The 22,050-nt window shown below is 37.6% G+C and overlaps 1 protein-coding gene across 6 annotated transcripts in view; it reads left to right on the top strand.

The window, feature by feature from the left end:
* The window catches only part of BCLAF3 (BCLAF1 and THRAP3 family member 3), a 60,402-nt gene that overhangs the window by 24,486 nt on the left and 13,866 nt on the right, over positions 1–22,050 (top strand). For 4 of the 6 annotated variants that reach the window (XM_032389551.1, XM_032389549.1, XM_032389550.1 and 1 more), the window contains 7 exons: positions 4,979–5,154; positions 6,655–6,769; positions 7,480–7,543; positions 9,042–9,157; positions 16,286–16,400; positions 19,415–19,510; positions 21,645–21,800. In XM_032389551.1, coding sequence (XP_032245442.1) covers positions 4,979–5,154; positions 6,655–6,769; positions 7,480–7,543; positions 9,042–9,157; positions 16,286–16,400; positions 19,415–19,510; positions 21,645–21,800 — 838 coding nt within the window. The remainder of the gene's footprint in view (positions 1–4,978; positions 5,155–6,654; positions 6,770–7,479; positions 7,544–9,041; positions 9,158–16,285; positions 16,401–19,414; positions 19,511–21,644; positions 21,801–22,050) is intronic. The other 2 variants (XM_032389553.1, XM_032389554.1) reach the window with 2 other exon arrangements.

Genomic DNA, 22,050 nt, shown 5'->3' with positions numbered 1-22,050 from the left:
CCATTTTTTTGGAAGTCTGAGACGGTTGTTTTATGCATTCATTTACTTTCTTAGCTTTGGTCACATGTTGATGTATGTTCTTCCACTTATCAATGTAGTTGAAGACATATGTGATTAGGCTAGTGATTTTTCTAGATTCCTGTTTTATCTAGAACAGCAGTAGGTAGACACTTGCTTGAATGTTCACTGCATTGTTAATACTTCTATTAACAAAGACTATCTTCTAGTGACCCACTTTGTCAGAAACTGCATTATCAGAGATAGAAGTTACGTATGAGTCATATGTTTCAGAATGTTAAGTTAGGGAGTCGTAATACGAAAATTTCTACAAATGCTATTATGAACTCCAAACACTGTTGTGTACATCTTGAAGTCTTGGGGCAGATGAAAGGAGTTTTGGTTTAATGTTGGGCGAGTAGGTGAGAGACTAAACTTTGGTCAGGCTAGTAAGGAAGTGAGAGGGAGGAGCAGGGGGGGCCAGTCTCTGGAGAAGAATAAGCTGGTGTGGATGGACCTGAGGCGCCTTTGACCTCCCTGGCTGCTAGTACTAGGCGTCTAGGATAGGAAGGTTGGCTAGCAAAGTTGATGTTGGACTGAGTTTATCAGTCACATTTGCATATAATCCTTTTATTCCCCACCTCCCACCCCAGAAGAGCTACAGGAAGGGCCTCCTTACCCCCCATCAGGTCTTTCCCCATTCTGAAGGGGGATGAGGTAGGTGATGGGGCCCAGAAGACATTGGAGCCCTGATGCTCTAAGGAAAGGGGTGCTGCACAGGTGGGGGAACAGTGTGAAAAACCATAGCAAGGACTGAAGGAAGGTAACCCAGTGACACAAGTTTACCTACCTGTGATAAGCCGTGGATGGAGATACTTTTGTGATAACACAAACCTGCTACCTCACTGTTTTGTATCACAAAAAGCTAAGGTTTTTTCCCCCCTAATATTTCTAATATATGTTTTTAAACATAAAAAATCAGTTGAGAGAAGCTTCCCTTTCATTTCTATTTTTCACCCTAGCTTCTCTTAGTGAACATTCTGTTTCGGTTTGGGGTGCATAAGTTTTTGTCTTCCGCTGGGTCCCTGAGCAGCTCTGTGACATCGGCAGACTACCTGGCCATGCCTTTTTGGGCCTAAATTAACCTGCAGTTCCTCCTGGCCTTACAACTTTGCTTCCATTGGCCATGTGTTGGTAACTGTTGAAGCTGGGTTGACAAGCTCATCATAGGATTTTCTGAACTTTTGTATATATTTGAGATTTCATATCATAAAAAATGAAATATTTAAAATTTAAATTGGTCTAAATGAAGTTATAATTTTAAAATAAAAGTAAGCCAAGAAAGTTTAAAAAACACAGTTAAATTGGCCTTAATTAGAATTTTGAAGTCTGTCATCTTTTTAGCTGAAACTCTCATTACAAATTGTCCAAGTTGTTTTCCATTTATCATTTATTCATTCAGCAGGTACTTTTTTGCAGACCTGCCTTGTGTGAGACAGCCTGTTAGGGTACCCTGGGGCTACAAATCGGCATAGGATTGTGTTTCTTCTCCTCTGGTCTAATAGACAATAGGGCAATGTTGGTAATACCGTGGAGCAGTGAGTGATACACAAGGTGGGGCTCAGATGATCCCAAGCTGGGGGATTCTGGGAAGGCTTCTTTCAGGAGTTGTTGACACGTGAGCTAGGCTTCAAAGATTTTAAACATGTGGAGATGAGATGAAAGACTTTTTCTATTTATAGGTTAACAAAGGCAGGCAACACACACAGGAACTTTGAGGTGTGCTTCAAGTGGTCAGTGAAAGGGAATAGTGGGACAGTCGGCTGCGAAGGTGAGACTGCCATGGAGCCAGCCTGATTTGACGGGATGAGCTGATCAGAGAGGGCAGGAAGCTCAGTTCTGGCTGCTGCCTTCTTTCTGTGAGGTCACTTGGAAGGGCACTGGGCTTGGGGAGGCCAGGTAGGGGACTTTTGTGAAAAAAGATGCTGAATTAGAGGAAAAGCAGTCTCCCTGACCCTTTACCCTCAGCTCCAGAAATGCTAAGTGTCTTCTCAGGAAGACAGGAGCCAATGAATAACTGGGAGAGCGCTTTATGAACTATAGGATGCTGTACAAAATGTTAGTTCTTAGGAGAAAACCGAGAAAGGAGAACTTGGTATGTGTCATGTGGATTCTGTTATATATTATAAGCTTCCAGAGGGCAGGGGATTATCCATCAGTTTGGGTTGTTGTTGGGCTTTTTGTAAATGTTGTTTTGCCATGCAGTCGGGTTTTTTGATGGATCTTAACTGTGAATAAGAGGAAATTAAGGTTTAATGTGGCTTTTTATGTTTTCCTAGTTATTATGCACAACACTCAGAATGTCAGAGGAAATATCCCTAGAGAGGAAAAAAAAAAAAACCAAACAGGTGGAGTTGGAGGAGGGAAGAGAGGAACCTGGAAAATTTCATTAGACCAGTATCAGAAATAGTACTAGAATACAGGTGTTTGGCTATATTTTAATTTTTTAAACTGTCTAAAATGCATCCCAAATGAGAACATTTAGTCTCTTCAGTTTACCTACTTGTATTGGAAGTATTTCTTGAAATTATTAACTTGTTAATCAATACCTGGCTTAGGAAATAGTAAAAAGGAAAATGTGAACCAAGAGGTGATTAAATGTACAAATATAAATACCTAGAACATTTTGCGTTCTCCAGTTTCAAGAAGCCTTTTCTTATAGCAAAGCCATCATAATTGTTTTTAAAAGACTAAAATTTCAGGTGATACAATTTTAGTATTTCCTAGGAAATGACAATTTTAACATTTTTTAATTAAAAATCTTGTAGTGGAGTAACTCCAGGATAAATTGCTAGGAAATGTAAACACTAAAATTTCAGGAATTAAGTATAGCTGTAAACTATACCATAGCACTCCTGGGGATTGAGGGTTGGGCATGGAGTGGGTATAAGAGTTATACCAGTAATTAACTTGTAATAAATGACAAGTAAATGTTAATAATGACCTGGTGGAAAACGAAAACTTTATCAACTAGTTTCCTCTTGGAAAAAACTGAGGCTGCAATACAAAACATCAACTGATTTTCCCTTATGGACAGATCATTTTTTTAGTTCTATTTGAACATCTTATTTTTCTCCTGTAAAATGTTTTTAAAAGCAATTTTTTTTTTTTTTTGGTATGGAACAGGCTTTTTGTACCGTTAAACACAGTATTTGTAAGTCTTTGTTAGTAGAGGTTGTTACAAGGCCATTCTAGCTTCTAGTGTTTGTCACTGAATGTCTCTCAGCTAGTTATAGGATACACAGTGGAAAGCTTGGAGCAAATTAGGAGGAAAGAAGGGAAATGAGTTTTCTAATGAAAGTCCTGCTGATGAAGCAAGGCAACCATAGCAGTGGCATCAACCTGCTGCATAATCACTTTTCCACGTTTCTGCTTCGGCAGGGAGTTGTCTTGACAGTGCTGGTTTGAGAGCAGGGAGCATAGAAAGTCATATGGAAGCCTGGCCTCTGATAAGTTAAAAATAGGCACTTAAAACCATCTTATTAGAGCAGTTAAAAAGTTTAAAGAATATCTGTAAGCTCCTCATTACCCTGGAGCTGTGTTATATATATGGCTGTTAAGTGACTTAAATAAGTAAGTGAATCTGTGCGTGTGTACATGCACACCCCAGCATGTATCCATCTGATTGATACTTGTTATTTATTCCAGGGGTGCTGCTATTATTTAAAACATATTTCAGGGCTCTCTTGTGGGTTTATCTTCAGAGTCTGTAACATACTCATAAAGAACCCCAGCACTTGTAAATCTCAGTTCTTTGGGTAGTGAAAATGATTTTTGGGAAGAGGCAAAAGCTATTTAGAGTTAAATGCAGAGGAGTAAGATGGCTGTAAGCTAGTTAGTGCCGTTTTGAGTCCAAAATGAGGCATAAATATAAAATGAGACATTTTCTTCTGTGACACATAATCTGCCTGCAGACGAAGAATTTAAGAGTAGTTTTAAGCAAGAACAGCTTTCTTGGAATAAGGTATAGTTTCCCATTATGACACTTGGAGAGATTATGTTCATACAAACACTCAGCTTCTGGGATGTAAAGCAAAACAACCAAGACATCCATTGTCCCAGCGTCATAGCACCTTCCCCATAGGGCTATTGTAAAGATTAAATGAGATCATGTTTGTAAACGAGTTCTGAGCCCCTGTGTTTGGCTTGCAATAAACCCTCAGTAACTGTTGGGTGTATGTCATAATCATGACTTCATGATGATACCTAAAGGTCAAGAGAGCTTTTAACACAAGCTATAAAGAATCAGAAAGCATTAGAGTGGTAGGATAGCTGGGGTTATATAATAAATGGTAGCATTTCTTTAAGGATACATTTAGGGTGAACACTAATTGGCTCTAATGATCTTAACTTTGCCAACAACTAAAGACTATTTGCTGACAGTTTAGTGAGATTTTGTAAGTGATTAATCTCAACAGAGTTTGATTTCAAAATACTAAGTTTCTCATTGCTGATATAGAGGTATAAGGATTTTTATGAAGTCAAAAAAGTTATTATGTTTGATATCAGCTTTTAAAGTGTGGTAGTACTTCAAGATAGTATAAACTTGCTGGATTTACAATTTTATGGACATTTGGGAGTAGAAAATAATCTAATTGATTATTTTTTGCATATTGACCTTTGATGCCTTGCTGTATTTGTGGAGGTAAAAATTGTTTAACTTAGAATTTTGAGGATTTTATTATTAAAGTGGCAAATATTTAATGATCTCTGATTTGAAAAGGAGAACGCAAAACCATGCGTCTAAGGCTATTTCCTCCTACGCATTATTGCACATGTTCTGTGGCATACAGCTTAGTGCCTTAACTATAAGAAAAGATAAACATCTTTTTAGTTTTATAGCTATCTTGGTTAATTTTAATAAGTTCTTTTCTCAGTAAAATAGTTTCAAATTTAGTTAAACATTTACAAATTATTCTAGGGTTGCTTCTAGCTATTCCACAGAGAGACAGATGTCACATGATTTGGTTGCTGTTGGCAGGAAAAGTGAGAACTTTCATCCAGTGTTTGAACATCTTGACTCAACTCAGAATACTGAAAACAAACCTACAGGAGAATTTGCTCAGGAAATCATAACTATAATCCATCAAGTTAAAGGTTGGTATATTTTGCACATACATTAGGGATAACACAAAAATAATGTACTGATTTTTCACAAGATATAGGTAAATATCTGTGATATAGTAATAGTAATTAATATTTCATTATAGATTAGGTCATTAACAAGGAAATCTGTTATAGAGAGTGTAAGGTATTAATTCAAGCCTCGTTCTTCATGTGTTGTTCCAATAACCTGGTACTTCAACTCATAGTAGATTACAAATTGAAAGTCAGAAAGGGAGAGGTTGACTGCTGCAAGACACAGGACTACTGAGAGTCGCAAGAAACAATAACTGATAACCAAACAGGAAGGAGGAAGCAACAAACACCGTATATGAAACTTGACAAGAACTCTGGAAGTCTAGGTATTGTGGTGATATTCTTAAAGTCCCCTGAGGGCATTGCTGGGACTTTGTGCCATAAGGGTGAACATGAAGTGATTGATAAAAGATTCCGGTTTGATTTGGCATACTTTATTGTCATTGGGGAGTTGCATCACAAATACTTTAAATATTTGCATTAAATTGTTTCGTTTTAGCTTCTGGCCAGTTTCCATTAATTGGAAAATTCAGTCACGTAGAACAACTTTCTTCATTGATGCTGCATAATAAAGCAATCATGGGTATAATAAACTGGAGACCTTCAAGAATTTCAAAATTTTTATTTTCTATTTCTTACTGGATATTTGCACTGATTTTATTTTTACCTTCATGCAACATATTTTGAAAACAGATTATTTTCTCTACATCCCTCAAACTAAGGCACATATTTACTTTGAAGCATGCAGTTTGTCTGAAACAGTTCACCTTCTCAGTTCCAGCCGCTCTCACCCAAAGGAAGTGTGATTCTTGGCAGAAAGGGAGGTGGTATTGCAGAAAAATCCAGGAGATTGTCCCAGAACAGGAACAGTAAGTTAGGGAAAAGGACTGCTTAAGTAGCATTCTGATGGATCAAGTGTATTATCTTTCTCTCTATCCTGTTAAAAGCCTTGTAGCATAGCTGATTTCATAATGTCTTCACGAACTTCAGTTAATGTTAATTAAAGTACAGTGGCAGTAGGACTCCTTCTGTGATATGTAAACATTTAGCATTTGTTCAGAGTTGTCTTGATGTTTCAGGGTTGTTTTTATTTTTTCCTCTAGGTGAACTGTAAAACTGTACCATCTTTAACTTCCCAGTATACTAAAGTCTTAACCTGGGAGAAGAAAGGTCCTCACTTTGAGAGAGCCACTATCTTTTCCCCCAACAAATAAGCAGGCATGTCAAATAGGAACAGAATCCTTGCGTTCATAAGTCAGGCATTTTTTACTGTTGCTTAGGCTTGGGAAGGCATGTGAGCCCTACAAATTAGTCTGTGGAATAAGTTTAGGTCCCACATATTTTCAAGAGAAAACAGGTTGGATGTTTTTAAACAGTCCATTCTTCCTGTGCTTATATATAATCTTTTAAGTGGAATCAGTTTTACACTGAGATAAAACTCTTTGTTTCCTTTTTCAGCAAATTATTTTCCATCACCTGACATTACTCTACATGAGCGTTTTTCAAAAATGCGGGATACACAAGCTGCAGATGTAAATGAAATTAAATTGAATTCAGATCCCGAAATTCACAGGTAATGATTGATTATTGTATGCCCATTTAACTCATGGGAATAAGTCTCAGAAAAGATTTGGGAAGGTGCTGCCTTCTGGTCTTGCTGTAGACTCTAGGACTGCATTTCCTACCTAAAAGCCAGGACTAACCCAAGCAGGTATTGGGCCAGTGCACTTTGATGGAATAGGTTGTATTAAAGCCATTGAGTAGCATTGTTTAAATGTCTAGGACTTTGACAATCTTTACCTACCTAACTTTGATTCTGCTGTGTCTATAGTAATTGCCTACTGAAGTTATCACTGGAAGAATGAAAGACAATTGTCGAGCCATTGAAATCATGGGTTGCTTCATGTGGTCAGAAATGGCTGTTCTGAGGGCAGCCGGATGAAAACCTATGTCTTCTTCTGCTGGCACCTGTCCGAGCAGGTGGTGTGCCCTGTCTTGCGAGCTGAGCTGAATCAATGTTAGAATGCAGTAGATCACCGGAGCAAAGTTTAAGGTTACACAGACTAGTGATTTGAGAACCACTAAGGCGTCACTGTGATACTGTTCACAGGATATGTGTGTCCTGGGAGACTGCCGTGTAGATGAAAACCCACCTGGTAGCGGGTTTCTTTTGCTTCCTCCAAGACACGCCAACTGTATTTCAAATTCCATTCTCTAGTAATGGAATCAAGGTATCAGTGTATAACATAATTATTTAATTGTAATATGCCTTTATTATTTTAGGAGAATAGATATGTCTTTGGCTGAGCTTCAGAATAAGCAAACTATGGTATATGAACCAGAACAGGTAAGTGAATACAATTTTCGCTGAAAGATTATCACATTGTTGGCATATTGATGGGAAAGCAAACTGGTAATAGAGAGTAAAAAAAGGGAGTTAAAGTAGATGAGAAAGAAGGATTGAGACCCAGGAATCTGAAATTTACAAAGCTCTCCAAAGGTTCTAGTTACTGGCCAGGTTGCAGAGAGAACACTGACAAAAGACAAAAATATTCCCTAAGAGAGACAATCCCTAAGGATAACAGCTTTGTAAAATTGACCTACAGTTATAGCATTTAATATTCATTCCAAAACTTCACACTGTAAAGCTTGTGGAAAGTATGTTTGATACCTACATTTTTTTCCCAAGCAGTCAGGTGGAATATTTATTTAAATCGTACGTGGATGAATGCAGAGGAACTTAGTTTAATTTGATACTGCCCTTCTGTTTACTGTAGAATGTATGAAAAATTCTGTGGAATATGAACTAGCAAAATAATGGAAATAATACTGAATTTGTATATTGCCATGCTTTGTATTCCCACCCAACACTTCCTCAACCCACACACACCCCCCCCCATTTCTTTGCTAATTAGAAAAACTCTATGGACTAGCCTGGAGGGGGGGGCAAGAAAACTGGCTCTCGTTCTAGAATTATATCAAGTTCTCAAAGAACTGCTAATTTAATCACTGAGAATAAAGTGTTTTTGCAGAGGAACGATTTTAATACATTTCTGATAGAATATGTAAATAATTTTTTTTCACTTGTGAATGGTTATAATTTTTATTAAACTTACAGAGGTGGGTTGGTTTATTGAATAGGTGCTATTTTCAGAAAATTTCTATTCATCAAAATACTGTAATCAACTCATAGGAAATTTGAAAAATCACCTCTAACTCAACCACTTAACGCAAAATATCATTTGATCATCTTTCATTGCGGTCTTACATCTGGCATTTTAACATAGCTGCCGTCATAATATATTAGTTTCAGATGCTTTTTGCTTTTTACTTAATAATGTTGCTTTTATGTAAAATCTCTGAGCTCCCCATGACTTTTTATGATTGAAGCTTTTTAAATTTTAATTAACTTTTCTCAGTAATTGTTTTTTTTTCACGTTGACTTCCACATAGCCTATATTAACCATAATTTAAATGTTTGCGCATTATTACTTTGACTTAAATTTCCCATGAAATCATTCTTCCCTTCTCCTGTAAATTTATTTTACATTTAAGTTGCTTTCGTTTTTTGATGATTTTAAATATAGCACTTTGAATATATTTGGGTAGATAGCCTTTTCTTTGGGATAGAGTCCCAGAGGTAGGATTCCTGGTTCATTGTTATGAACTTTTCTGTCTGTGCATTGTCAATTGTGTCTCAAAATATTTTAATCAATTTACACTACCATTAGCAGGGTGAATACAAGGTAACTTATTTAGGACTTTTACTTAAGGTTCTTATTAGATATGGTCTTTGTGCAACTAACAGTAATGTGAATGGTTTGTCTTCTGTCAAAATTCCTCAGACTCTGGTCAAAATAATAGATCCAAATGATCTACGACATGACATTGAAAGAAGGAGAAAAGAACGGTTACAGAATGAAGATGAGCACATTTTTCACATAGCTAGTGCTGCAGAGAGGTAATCAGTAGATGAAAAACATCCTATTATCAGGGAGCTTTTGGTTTTAGCATATTTTTCAATTTTTGTGTGTGATGATTTTCATTTTAGTGTAGGGATTTAATCCTTCAAATCCATTTTATATGTTTAAGTGAAATTTCTTAAAATGTTTTGAAGTTATTCAGCGATCATCATATGCTGTTTGATTGAAACAACAAAAACTCAGGGGTAGGTGAGTATTTGAGGTCTTTGTAATTCTAGAAAAGAGTGTAACAGCTTTTTGATTATTAGCAGGTGCCAGGACCTGCAAGTTTATGGACTATTTGACTCAACCTCATTGAAACTCTAACATATTCTGCCCTTTAGATTCTGGTACTCTGAATATTACAGAATTTCCCGAGGTCATTACAGTTCTCTTTTGGAACTCTTCATGGATGTCTGTCCATGAAGCAGAGACAGGGGTAGTAGAAAATGTGGAGGTGACAGGAGTTGGAATCCCACCTCTGCCATTTTACAAGCTGTTTGCTCGTGGACAAACTGGCTTAGTTTCTGGAGCCTTTTCCTCTATAAAGTGAGAACTAATTTATGACGTGGACAGGTTAGAAATATTAAATGAGTTGGCACAGGCAAAGTACTTAAGGCATGCGTGGCAAATTGATTATCAGTAGATCCTTGTTTTTCTTTCCCAACTCTGTACTTCTTTTTAGGGGCTCTGAGTATTCTAGATTGGCCCCAATTTATCTCTAGTTCTAAAAACTATGTGGGATTCATGGCAACTCTGGGACCCCATATGATTATGAGGTATAATTGAATAGGACAAAATATCTACTTCACCCAAAGTTCTTCAGACTATTTGAATCTCTCAGAAAGCAGTAATGTGTGAATAGGAAGGGCCAGTGCTAATTCTCTTTCCATATTCCTTAATATCAAATTACTAAGATAACTGACTAGACTTTTAAATCAGGTCTGTGGCTAACTAGGTCTTAGTCACAATACATGGAGCTTGTTTAAAAGTGGACTTGATGCTGATAATAAGTTTGGGATTCATTAAAAGATAGCAAAACTGTGTGTTGAGGCATATAAAAGAGCTGAAAGTAAAATAGTTAAAATCTCGTCCCTTGGTGGGTGAAAGTCTCCAGTTTCCTAATAGGACGCAGCATGATTGTGCTCTTCAGTGACATAAGCTCTCTCTCATGCTTTTCTTAACTCAGCAAGTGTAAGAAACTCAGTGTGCCAAGAAAGAGGACTTTTAAACCAGATTTAAGATAATCAGCATTTTATAAAAACCATGTAATGCTTCAGAATATATCTTCACCCTTTGAGGTGAGAAAGGGCTTGAGCCCTGGAGTTGCACCTCAGTTCAGCACCTGGCTTTGTAGACACCTAGCTGTGTGACTGATCTGAGGCAAGTTATTTAATCTTTCTTTCCTCATACATCAAATACAGATGAGAATTATACTTAACCTCATGGTGGTGGTTAAGATTAACTGAAGCGTCGGGTGTAAGGTACAGAGTAGCTGGTCAGCATTAAGTATCATTAATGTTCGCTTTGAGGATGGTGTGTAGCATGCAAAGATGTCTTTCTGCAGTGTCTTTCGCTGGGTGTATTAGACTATTTTATTTGTATTGGATAGTTGCTGTGGCATAGTGGAGCCATGAGGATTTTTTTTAATTGAGATATTACTGACCATAAAATTCATCCTTTCAAAGTGAATTTACTAGTTTTTAGTATATTCACAAAGTTGTGCAGTTGTCACCACTGTCTAATTCCAGAACATTTTCACCACTCCACAAAGAAGCCCTGTGACCGTTAGTTGTCATTCCCTATTTCTCCCTCCCCCCAGCCCCCGGCAACCGCTAACCTACTTTCTGTCTCTATGGATTTTCCTATTCTGGACATTTCATATAAATGCAGTCATATAATATGAGGTCTTTTGTGGCTGACTTCTTTCATGTAGCATATTGTTTTCAACATTGCTCCATGTTGTAGCATGAATATTCCTTTTATGGCTGAATAATACTCCATTGTATGGATAACCGCATTTTGTTTATTCCCTCGCCAGTTGGTGGATATTTGGGTTCTTTCCACTTTTTGGCTATGGTGAATTATGGTGCTGTGAATATTCATGTGCAAGTTTTTGTGTGGACATATGTTTTCATTTCTCTTGGGTATATACTTAGGGTTGGAATTGCTGGGTCCTATGATAATTCTCTGTTTAACTTCTTGATGAACTACCAGACAGTTTTCCACAGTGGCTGGGCTGCCTCATTTTACATTCCCATCAGCAGTGTATGAACATGCAGTTTCCTCACATCCTCACCGGTACTTGCTATTGTTCATCTTTTTAAAAAAATGATTTAGAAAAAAAATCATTTAGAACCTTTGACTTTATCCTAATTCGATTTCCTTCTTAAAATAGGAAAAAAAAACCTGTTGATTTTATCCTTTTGTCTTAGAAATTCAGTCTATGAAATTGATCTCGTTACTATTTTTGCATAAACCTGTTTAGTCAAGGGCGCCTGGGTGGCTCAGTTGGTTAAGCGACTGCCTTCGGCTCAGGTCATGATCCTGGAGTCCCTGGATCGAGTCCCGCATCGGGCTCCCTGCTCGGCAGGGAGTCTGCTTCTCCCTCTGACCCTCCCGACCCTCCCCCCTCTCATGTGCTCTCTCGCTCAGTCTCTCTCTCTCAAATAAATAAATAAAATCTTTAAAAAAAAAAAAAAAACCTGTTTAGTCAAGTCAGTATTTAGATTTCTGTAGAAATTCAGAAGAAATGAAACATGGAACACTACATCAAAAACTAATGATGTACTGTATGGTGACATAACATAATAAAAAAAAGAAATATGAAATCATAAATCACAGGATGTAGCAATTTCCCACCTTTGTGATCTTTTTTTCCCTCAAACAGTTATATGCAAGCCCTGTGTGTATGTTTGCCCACCATTGTATCCCCACTGCCTTGAACTCAGTTCAGAGCTGTTGAATGAAGACTTTGCAAAGGAGTAGATAGGACAGAGGATACTTACATTGTACTGCATTTAAGCCTTGATTAGTATTTATTCCCTAATGTATAAGGCAATCTTTCCCAAGAAAGCCTAATGCTAGGACATTCTGTCTAGTCTCAAAGACCCTCTTCTCTTTTTCCCCCCACTTCTGACCAGTCTCTTACCCTAATATCTCCATGTCTTCTCCTGACCCACTCTTTCTCCCTCTTGTATCCACCCTTACTAAGTTCCATACAGTGTTACCAAGGTGTTGTACTGTATATATAGGCATGGTGTGTGGGGGATAAAGCAGCTTCAAAATAAAATAGTAGACTTTGAGAGGACATCAGACTGCAGAGACTTTCCTTTTAGCTACACAGGGTATAGAAAACATACAGTGAAAAAGTATACACAAAGTCCTTGTCCTCGTTGAGCTTACAGTTTAATGGTAGGAGAAAATAAATACGTGTCAGTGAGTGAGAGGTGAAAGTAAGGCAGAAGAGGAAGCTTAATAGGACAGAGTGATATGTGTGGTGTGATTTTATTTAGGTAGTTATGGAATGCACTTAGGATTTTTTTTAATTGAGCAGGGATGTGAATTAAGTGAGGGAGTTAGCTGTAAGGTTTTTTTAGGGGATAGTATTTTAAGAGAGGGAACTGCAAAGGCAGAGACCCTCAGGCAGGATCATGCTTCAGGATCATGCTTACTCCTGCTTAAAGACTAGAAAGCAGACCAATAAGATTATTAGTGGGAAAGGAAGAGAGTAAGTAGGTGAGGCCAAAGAACCTTAGAGGACATGATGACTTTGTATTTTATTCTGAGATTATAAAACATTTTGGGTTCTAACCCAAGAATATAATCTCATTTAAATTTTAAAAGATTCACCCTGTTGCTGGGTAGAGAATGGACTGTAAGAGCAAAAGAAAAATCATTTCTTTCTCATGTAGAAAAAGATTACAGTCAGGAAGTCAGAGCATGGTAGGTAGGGTGGACCCATCAGGAAACTGGCCTCCTTAGATCTTGCTCCTCAGATAACCTCTGCACGTGGTGTCTGCCTCATGGTCCAGAATGGGTGTTTGTGCCCTGGCCATCAGGTCCATATTCTAGCCTTGTCTTTAAAGACTTCGTGGCATTTATACATGCAGCTTCAGCAACATTGGTCAAAATTTAGTCTCATGGCCATACCTAGCTGCAGGGAGACTGGGAAGTAGTTTCTTTAACTTGGACACTCTTTTGCCTGGTCACAAATATCAAAAGGTTTAAATTTTTTTATTGTGGCAAAATATACATATAGTAAATTTTACCATTTTAACCATTTTTAAGTGTACAGTGCATTGGCATGAAGTATGTTGACAGTGTTGTGCAACCATCCACACCATCCACTTCCAGAATTTTTTCACCTTCTCAAACAAAAACTATGTACCATGTAAAGAGAAACTCCCCATCCCCTTTACTCCCAGCCCCTGATAACCTCTATCCTTTCTATCTCTGTGAATTTGCCTATTCTAGGTACCTCATATATATAAGTGGAATCATACATTAATTGTCCTTTTGTGTCTGGCTTATTTCACGTAGGATAATGTTTTTCATCCATGTTGTATCATGTGTCCGAATTTCATTTTTTAAAAAAATTTCACTCCTTCATAAGGCTGAATAATATTCCATTGTATATACCACATTTATTTGTCCATTTTTCTGCTGATGGACATTTAGTTTGTTTCCATCTTTTGGCTATTGTAAATAATGCTGTTAGGAACATTGGTAGCATCATCTTTTTGATCATAGCCATCCTAGTAGGTATAAAATGTTACCTCATTGTGGTTTTGATTTGCATTTCCCTAATGGCTAATGATGTTGAGCATCTTTTCATGTGCCTTTTGTGTGTCTTCTTTGGAGAAATACCTATTTAAATCCTTTGCCCATGTTTTAATTTGGATTATTATATTTTTATTATTGAGATGTAAAGAGTTCTTTATATATTCTGGACATTACTCTGTTATCAGATATATGCTTTGCAAAGAAGATTTTTTTTTTTTTTTTTTTTTTTTTTAAAGATTTTTTTATTTATTTTACAGAGAGAGAGACAGCGAGAGCAGGAACACAAGCAGGGGGAGTGGGAGAGGGAGAAGCAGGCCTCCCGCTGAGCAGGGAGCCCGATGCGGGACTCGATCCCAGGACCCCGGGATCATGACCTGAGCCGAAGGCAGACGCTTAACGACTGAGCCACCCAGGCGCCCCTGCAAAGAAGATTTTTAAAAGTCCATGGTTTTATTTATAAAAGTAGTAGTATATGCTAATGGCAAACATTTGGAAGTATATAGTAAAGTATAAAAATAAAAATATAAGGCATTCTTAATTTCATGAGTCAGAGATGACCACTGTTAATACATTTCCTGTCATTTATTTTTTCTGGGCATATAGGTAGTATATTTTAAAAAATTAAAATTATCCTTGGGGCACTTGGCTGGCTCAGTCTGGTAGAGCATGTGACTCTTGGTCTCGGGGTTGTGAGTTTGAGCCTCGCATTGGGTATAGAGATTACTTAAAAATAAAAAATCTTGGGGCACCTGGGTGGCTGAGTTGGCTAAGCGGCTACCTTCACCTCAGGTCATGATCCTGGAGTCCCAGGATCCATCCCTGCATCAGGCTCCCTGCTCAGCGGAGAGTCTGCTTCTCCCTCTGCCCCTCACTCCACTCTCATGCTCTCTCTCTCTCAAATAAATAAAATCTTTAAAAAAAATAAAAAATCTTTTTTTTTAAAGTAGGCTCCACACCCAATGTGGGGCTCAAACTCATGACCCCGAGATCAAGAGTCAATTGCTCTACCAATTGAGCCAGCCAGGCACCCACACAAAAATTTTTTTAAAAAATTATCCTCCAAATACAGCTTTGTACCACACTTACTATCATATCATGAGCATTTTGACAGAACATGAGAGTTTTTAACATTTCATAATACCCTGAGTAGCTATTCCAGGTCAGGTTTGGGGGTCAAAACTGGGGCCACAAAATGAACCACCCACAGTGCCTCCTGTGAAGGGATCACAGCTTGCTGGGTAAGACAGGCAGGTGCACCAGCATTTATAAACATGAATGATATGTGTGAATACCCCCAAATGCTTCATGTACACATAGCAGGGGTATCTAGTCTACCTCAGAGGGGTCTGGAAAAGTCTTCCTGGAACAGTGCAGTTGGAGCTAAATCTTAAAGTTGATCTAAGGGGAAGGAAATTACAACAGAAGGGATTGCTCATGTGAACTTGAGGAAGCAGGAGAGATTGTGTGTGTTGGGAACTGCGTGGGGCTAAATATTTCCAGTGCCCAGTGTGCATGTGGGGGAGATGGGAACAAAGCGACCAGTGAGATAGCAAGGGCCAGAGCAGGAGGGACCTTGAAGGTCATGCTGAGGAGTGTGGATTTTATCCTGATGTCAGCGGGGGACCCATGGAAGGGATTGAGGCAGGGCTGAGGCAGTGAGCGGTTTGTTCACCACAGAGCAGGAAGGGTCTGAGGAACATTGTGGGGAGATGTGGGATGTGACAGGGAGAGGACGCCGTCAGAAGAGAAGCCCAAGGAAGGACCTTCCCTCCCAGGTCTGGCTGCCTGGGAAGAGAAGTGACCTCTGGACATTGTGATGACAGGAGAGGGGAGCTGTCCTTCGCTCCTGTGGCCCAGCAGAAACAGAGGGCTCAGCTCTGCCAATGAGGGTACCTGAGCCAGTCACATTCTTTGTCTCTGGCGCTTTCATTAATAAGAGTCTGTCAGCAAGGGGGGCGACCGCATACTGCCAAAGTCTCAAGAGCAGTGATGATTTTCCCTCAGAACACACATTCTACATATGGTTTCAGGGGGTTATAACCCCCGGGAAACCTGTCCTTGGACCCCAGATTGAGAACCCTGGTCCAAACCTTGTTTCCCCCTATTGCTGACTTTAAACTTAGCTAAATAATGTTTGTTGAAAAACGAAGGTTTAGCCCTGATAACTATCATTTCATTTGTAATTTTAGTAGTGATAGATCTTTGAGGTTTGTTGTTTGTTTGTTTTTACTGTTTTGCTGCTTTAATTGTCTCTGAAGGGGGCAATTTGATTTCTCTTCTTTACTTGTTGGGTAAAGGTAAACTAATAAAATATTCTTACTTTGTCTCTTTCATTTTATTAGGAATGATCAGCATTCCAGTTTTTCGAGGCCGAAGAATACTCATGTTGATGAATTCCAAAAACCTACAGGTTTTGTAAAATCAAATTTTAGAAAATTTATTCAGAAACCTCACACGGTAAGATTGCAGTTCCAAATTTTTCATTTTTGTACACTCCATTCTCCTCACATGTATCTATATGTATAGAGATCACCAGTATTTTTCTAACTGTTCAGTAAGTACATGTTATGATTCTATTGTTCAATGTTAATATTCTGTTGAGTCTTACACTTATGACAGAGGAAATAGTGATCTCTGATTTAGTAGGATTTTATTTCATTTATTATAGTACTACTTTCTTAAGATTTTTTTTCTTAAGATTTTTTTTTTTAAAGATTTTTTTATTTATTTGACAGAGAGAGAGATAGCAGAGAGCAGGAACACAAGCAGGGGGAGTGGGAGAGGGAGAAGCAGGCTTCCCTCTGAACAGGGAGCCCGATGCGGGGCTCGGTACCAGGACTCTGGGATCATGACTGAGCTGAAGGCTTAACGACTGAGCCACCCAGGCGCCCCTCTTAAGATTTTTTTTGAGAACAACTTTATTAAGATATAATTTACATACCATAAAATTTTCACCCCTTTTAGGTATACAATTTAATGGTATTTTATAAATCTACCAAGATATGTAACCATCACCATAATCCAGTTTTATAACCTTTTATGACCCCCAGTAATAGCCGTCATGTTTGTTTAGTTATTTCCTGTTCCCACCCCTAGCTAACCACTAATCTACTTTCTCTCTCTAAAGATCTGCCCTTTCATAGGCAGTTCAAAATATGGCAGCTGGCTTTTGAAATAAGAGCAAGCAAGTGACAGCTAGAAAGTTGGAAGCCAGAGTCTGCTTGTAATCTAATCTCGGAAGTGTGATGTTCTATCACTTCTATCATTCGCTGCTTGTAAGAAGCAAGTCACTAGGTCTAGCTCACACTCAAGGGAAGGGGGATGACAAAGGGGCCTGGATACTGGAGGGTGGGGCTCACTGGGAGCCTGGTCAGAAGCTGTCTGGTACAGTCCTCCCGCTGAGCCCCAGTGATTCACATCCCTTCATTTGCAAAATACACCCTTCCCTACCACGGTCCCCCAGTCTCATCTCATTACATGTATCTTTGTGCACTTAGTCAAATTTATAGACTTAGTATAAATTCAAGATGACTGCTATGTAAAGGGTTTTATATGACTTTTTTTTTTCAAACTTGGGGGTGGTAGAGAGAAAGGTATGAAAGAGGAAGATTTGTGAGAAGTACAGCAAATGGAATGAATAGGTTTAAGACTTGATTTTGGAAAAAAGAAACTTCAGAATGGGCCCCATCTTTTCTGTTCCCATTAAAGGATTCCGGTTCTTTGCAGTTACAGTCGTAATACTCTAACTTTTGATACTTTCCTAATCATGGCAGGAGCATCACCTCAAATCAGTTATCTGAGTCAGCAAAACCTGCCTCCTGCAGTGTTGAGAATTTGTTTTCTTCTTAGGCAGTGGGAACTCTTTAGCAACAGTTTGGTTCTTTCCTAGATGCCTGAATAAATACTAGATGTATAGTCCATTTTCCAAAAGTCACTCATTGTGTTAAATGGGAGTATTTTTTTTTTTATACTTCTCACATTCATGAATTAAACTAGCCCCTCATAAACTAGCATGGGTTACATGAAGGAAGGTATATGTATGTTCCTACAGCTAAGCTACATGCTACATGTTTTGTGTTCTTAATCCTATACATTTAAAATGTGTTATTTATTTTTTAAAAAAATTTTTAATTTTTTTATTGAAGTGTAGTTGACACACTGTGTTATATTAGTTTCAGGTGTACAACACAGTGATTCAAGAAATCTTTGTGTTATTCAGACGAGATCGGGCGCGTTCAGGGTGGTATGGCCGTAGACAAGAAATCTTTGTGTTATTCTACGTTCATCACAAGTGTAGCTACTGTCTGTCACTGCACAACATTATTACAGTAACATTTACAATATTCCCTATGCTGTACCTTTCCTCTCTGTGACTTATTCATTCCATGACTTACTCATTTCATAACTGGAAGCCTATATCTCCCACACCCTTTCACCCATTTTGCCCATCTCCTCACCCCCTCTCCTCCAGAAACTATCAGTTTGTTCTCTGTATCTTTGGGTCTTTTTCTGCTTTTTGTTTGTTCATTCATGTTTTTTGTTTTTCATATTCCACATATAAGTGAAATCTTATGGTATTTGTCTTTCTCTGACTGATTTCATTTAGAAAGACACACTTAGTGTCTTTCTCTGACTGATTTCATTTCACCCTCTAGGCCTATTCATGTTGTCGCAAATGGCAAGCTCTCATTCCTTTTTGTGGCCAAGTAATATTCCATTGTATAGATACCATATTTCTTTATCCATTCATCTATTGATAGACACTTAGGTTGCTTCCATGTCTTGGCTATTGTAAATAATGCTGTGGTAAACTGGGGTGCATATATCTTTTTGAATTAGTATTTTCATTTTCTTTGGGTAAATACCCGGTATTGGAATTGCTAGGTTATATGGTATTTCTATTTTTAATTTTTTGGTGACTCTCCATACTGTTTTCCACAGTGGTTGCCCCAGTTTGCATTCCCACCAACAGTGCCTGAGGGTTCCTTTTTCTCCACGTCCTTGCCAACACATTTCTTGTGTTTTTGAGTCTAGCCATTCTGACAGGTGTGGTGGTATCTCATTGTGGTATTAATTTGCATTTCCCTGATAGTTAATGATGTTGAGCATCTTTCCATGTGTCTGTTGGCCATCTATATGTCTTCTTTGAAAAATGTCCATTCATGGGCGCCTGGGTGGCTCAGTCGTTAAGTGGCTGCCTTCGGCTCAGGTCATGATCTCAGAGTCCTGGGATCGAGTCCCACATCGGGCTCCCTGCTCAGCGGGAAGCCTGCTTCTCCCTCTCCCACTCCCCCTGCTTGTGTTCCTGCTCTCGCTGTCTCTGTCTCTGTCAAATAAATAAATAAAATCTTTAAAAAAAAAAATGTCCATTCATGTCTTCTGCCCAAAACTCATATTTTTTAAATGGTAAGATGAACTTTTAAAAATAAGCTTTAAATATATTAATCCATACTAATACTTTTTTCATGCAGAATTATACTATGCAGAGAAAAGACATCATTACTCAGAAACCCTTTGGAGTTGAGGGAAGACGTCAAAACACAACAGGCTTTAGAAGACCTTTTAAGGTATTCAGTGTTATTTTCCGTCTAATTCTAGCTTTGGGTTTATGCTTTGAACATAATGTTCTAAGTGTTAGTAAATTAAAAGCTGCTTTTGTGATATTTCAAATAGTAGCTATAAGCTAATATTTCTGGACATAAATTTATAGTTAACTATAATCAGTTTAATGATAATCCCTTTCCTCAGGACTTGAGTTTCAGATATTTTTTTAACCATTGGAACCCTTTTTCAAAGATTACATGGAAAACACAAATATATAAAACAGATGCAGATGGGGTGGCTCTTGATGAGGAGGCAGACAAGGTTTATCTCTTTCCTCGTACCGCCAAAAGAAAGGAAAATAATCTAGGCTTTTTTGTGAAAGTAGCAGGCAGGCTGGATAGAGTAGTTAGCTCATTAGAAGGAAATTAATATGAGCATAAAAGTAGTATAATCTGTCCCCAAACCGTAGAGTAGGAGGGAGTTGAGTGGTCTTCTATTAATACCTGTCTTGTTGAGAGGCATAAATTCTAGATGTTGAAAGACTTTTTTTCATTTGTAATAACACAACTTGAAGGCATTGTGCAGATAACGGCCAGTTTTTCATGTACCTGAAAACAGGTGTGACATTAGGTTTTCAAAAATAACAATGGCCATAGAATATAAACATGTTTTATACTATCTTTTAATCTCTTGAGTAATGAGCCACAAAATCAACTGAAAATGTGATGTCTGTGTAACTTGGAGACAGTGTAGCTGGGCTTTCTGATATGAGTGCTTCCTACATGTTGCTCTTCTCATTGGTCAGATGTAGTTGTTTGTAGAATTTTTCTAAGATCCTTACAAGGCCTATTTCCTGTTACCCTTTCTTCTTAAGGGAAAGTTCTTTAATATTAATTATTTTTAAATGTTTTTTAAAATATATGCAATAATCTTTCCTTTTGACCAATCATTTAAAGCTGTGTAATGTTATATGATTGTTTAGAAATTCACAATTCTTTATAGTAAAATCAGGAGAAGAAATAATCCTTTCTAAGAAAAGGAGCTATTTCATTAAAATTTTCTTTTTAATGGACTAATTCAAAGCAAGAGAGTAGTCACTTTATTAGATATGTAAAAATGAACAGTGTAAATTTCAGGATTAGCTCTGATACGTTAAGTTTGTGCAGATAGTTTTAATGAAACTATAGTGTCTTATTCTTATTCTGTCTTACCTGAATTTTTTGTAGCCTTAAGAAAATTGGAAAATAGGCCTGGCATAAATGCTTTTTTAAGTAATGTGCTTCATTATGTATGACATACCCATTTGTTAAATAATTCTGGAAAGAGGAATATGCTTGGTTTTTTATAATTACTCCATTATAATATACCATTTGTACATTTCCCACATGGGAATCAAACAAATATTCATTGTCCTCTTATGTCTGTTGTAATACTGGGCAGTATGTGGGCCAAGAAATGGTCTTTTTCAGTGTAAACTCTTGAAAATATTCGCTATAATGGTATTTTTATGGTAAAGAAAGATGGGCTTGAAGAACTGACAGGAATGAAGTTAAGAGAGTTTTTGATTCTTAAATAGATGTTGATACTTAATGTCTTCCCCCCATTTGGGATTTGATATATTTCATTATGAATCAGAAGGATAATTTTAGCTCATTAGGTAAGGTTTTAAGAGTTGCATTTGTTTTTACATGATAAATTTAAAGAATTTCAAATTTTTTTAACTTAGTTTTTAAAATTGCTTTTATGTAGGGGCGCCTGGGTGGCTCAGTTGGTTAAGCATTGACTTCGGCTCAGGTCATGATCTCAGGGTCCTGGGATCGAGCCCCTTGTCGTGGAACTCTGCTCCTCAGGGAGTGTGCTTGTGTCTCTCCCTCTCCCTCTGCCCCTCCCTCCGCTCGTGTTCTCTCTCTCTCAAATAAATAAATAAATAAAATCATAAAAAATTGCTTTTATGTAAATTTTAAAAATCATTATATAAAATAAACTATGAGCCTAGTTTGAAGAAAACATACTTTATAACCATCATTAACCTCTTCCCTTTTGATATATATAGTGCCTAGAATCAAGGGTGGTTCCAAGTACCAGACATTTTTCCATTTCTTATACTAATAGATTTGGAAGCTGTAGTTTTACACTTAATTGTTTTTTTCTTTACAGACCAAATTTAGAGGTGGCAGATTCCAGCCCCATTATAAATCAGGCCTAGTACGGAAGAGCTTATACATTCAGGCTAAATATCAGCGTTTACGATTTGCTGGCCCAAGGGGATTTATCACTAATAAATTCAGAGAAAAATTACTGAGGAAAAAAAAGGTTAGTTGCATTATGGTCATTTAAAAATGTAGAGTGACTTTTGAACTCCTAAATTATTTCTTTTTACTAGATCAAGTGTTTTTTTTTTTAAATTTAATTTTAACTTACGTTACAGCCTAGATCTCACAGATGTTCTTATTGCATGATAGTTGAAGAAAAAATTCAAGGAGTGATGGTAATAGAGTTGTGAGACTGTTTAATGTTAAAATGCTTTTTGCTGTTGTGCCTCAAATACTATGAATATGTCAAG

The sequence above is a fragment of the Phoca vitulina genome, unplaced genomic scaffold (genome assembly GCF_004348235.1).
Source record: "Phoca vitulina isolate PV1807 unplaced genomic scaffold, GSC_HSeal_1.0 scaffold55, whole genome shotgun sequence".
NCBI classification, from domain to species: domain Eukaryota; kingdom Metazoa; phylum Chordata; class Mammalia; order Carnivora; family Phocidae; genus Phoca; species Phoca vitulina.
This window is presented reverse-complemented; position numbering and strand designations above follow the sequence as displayed.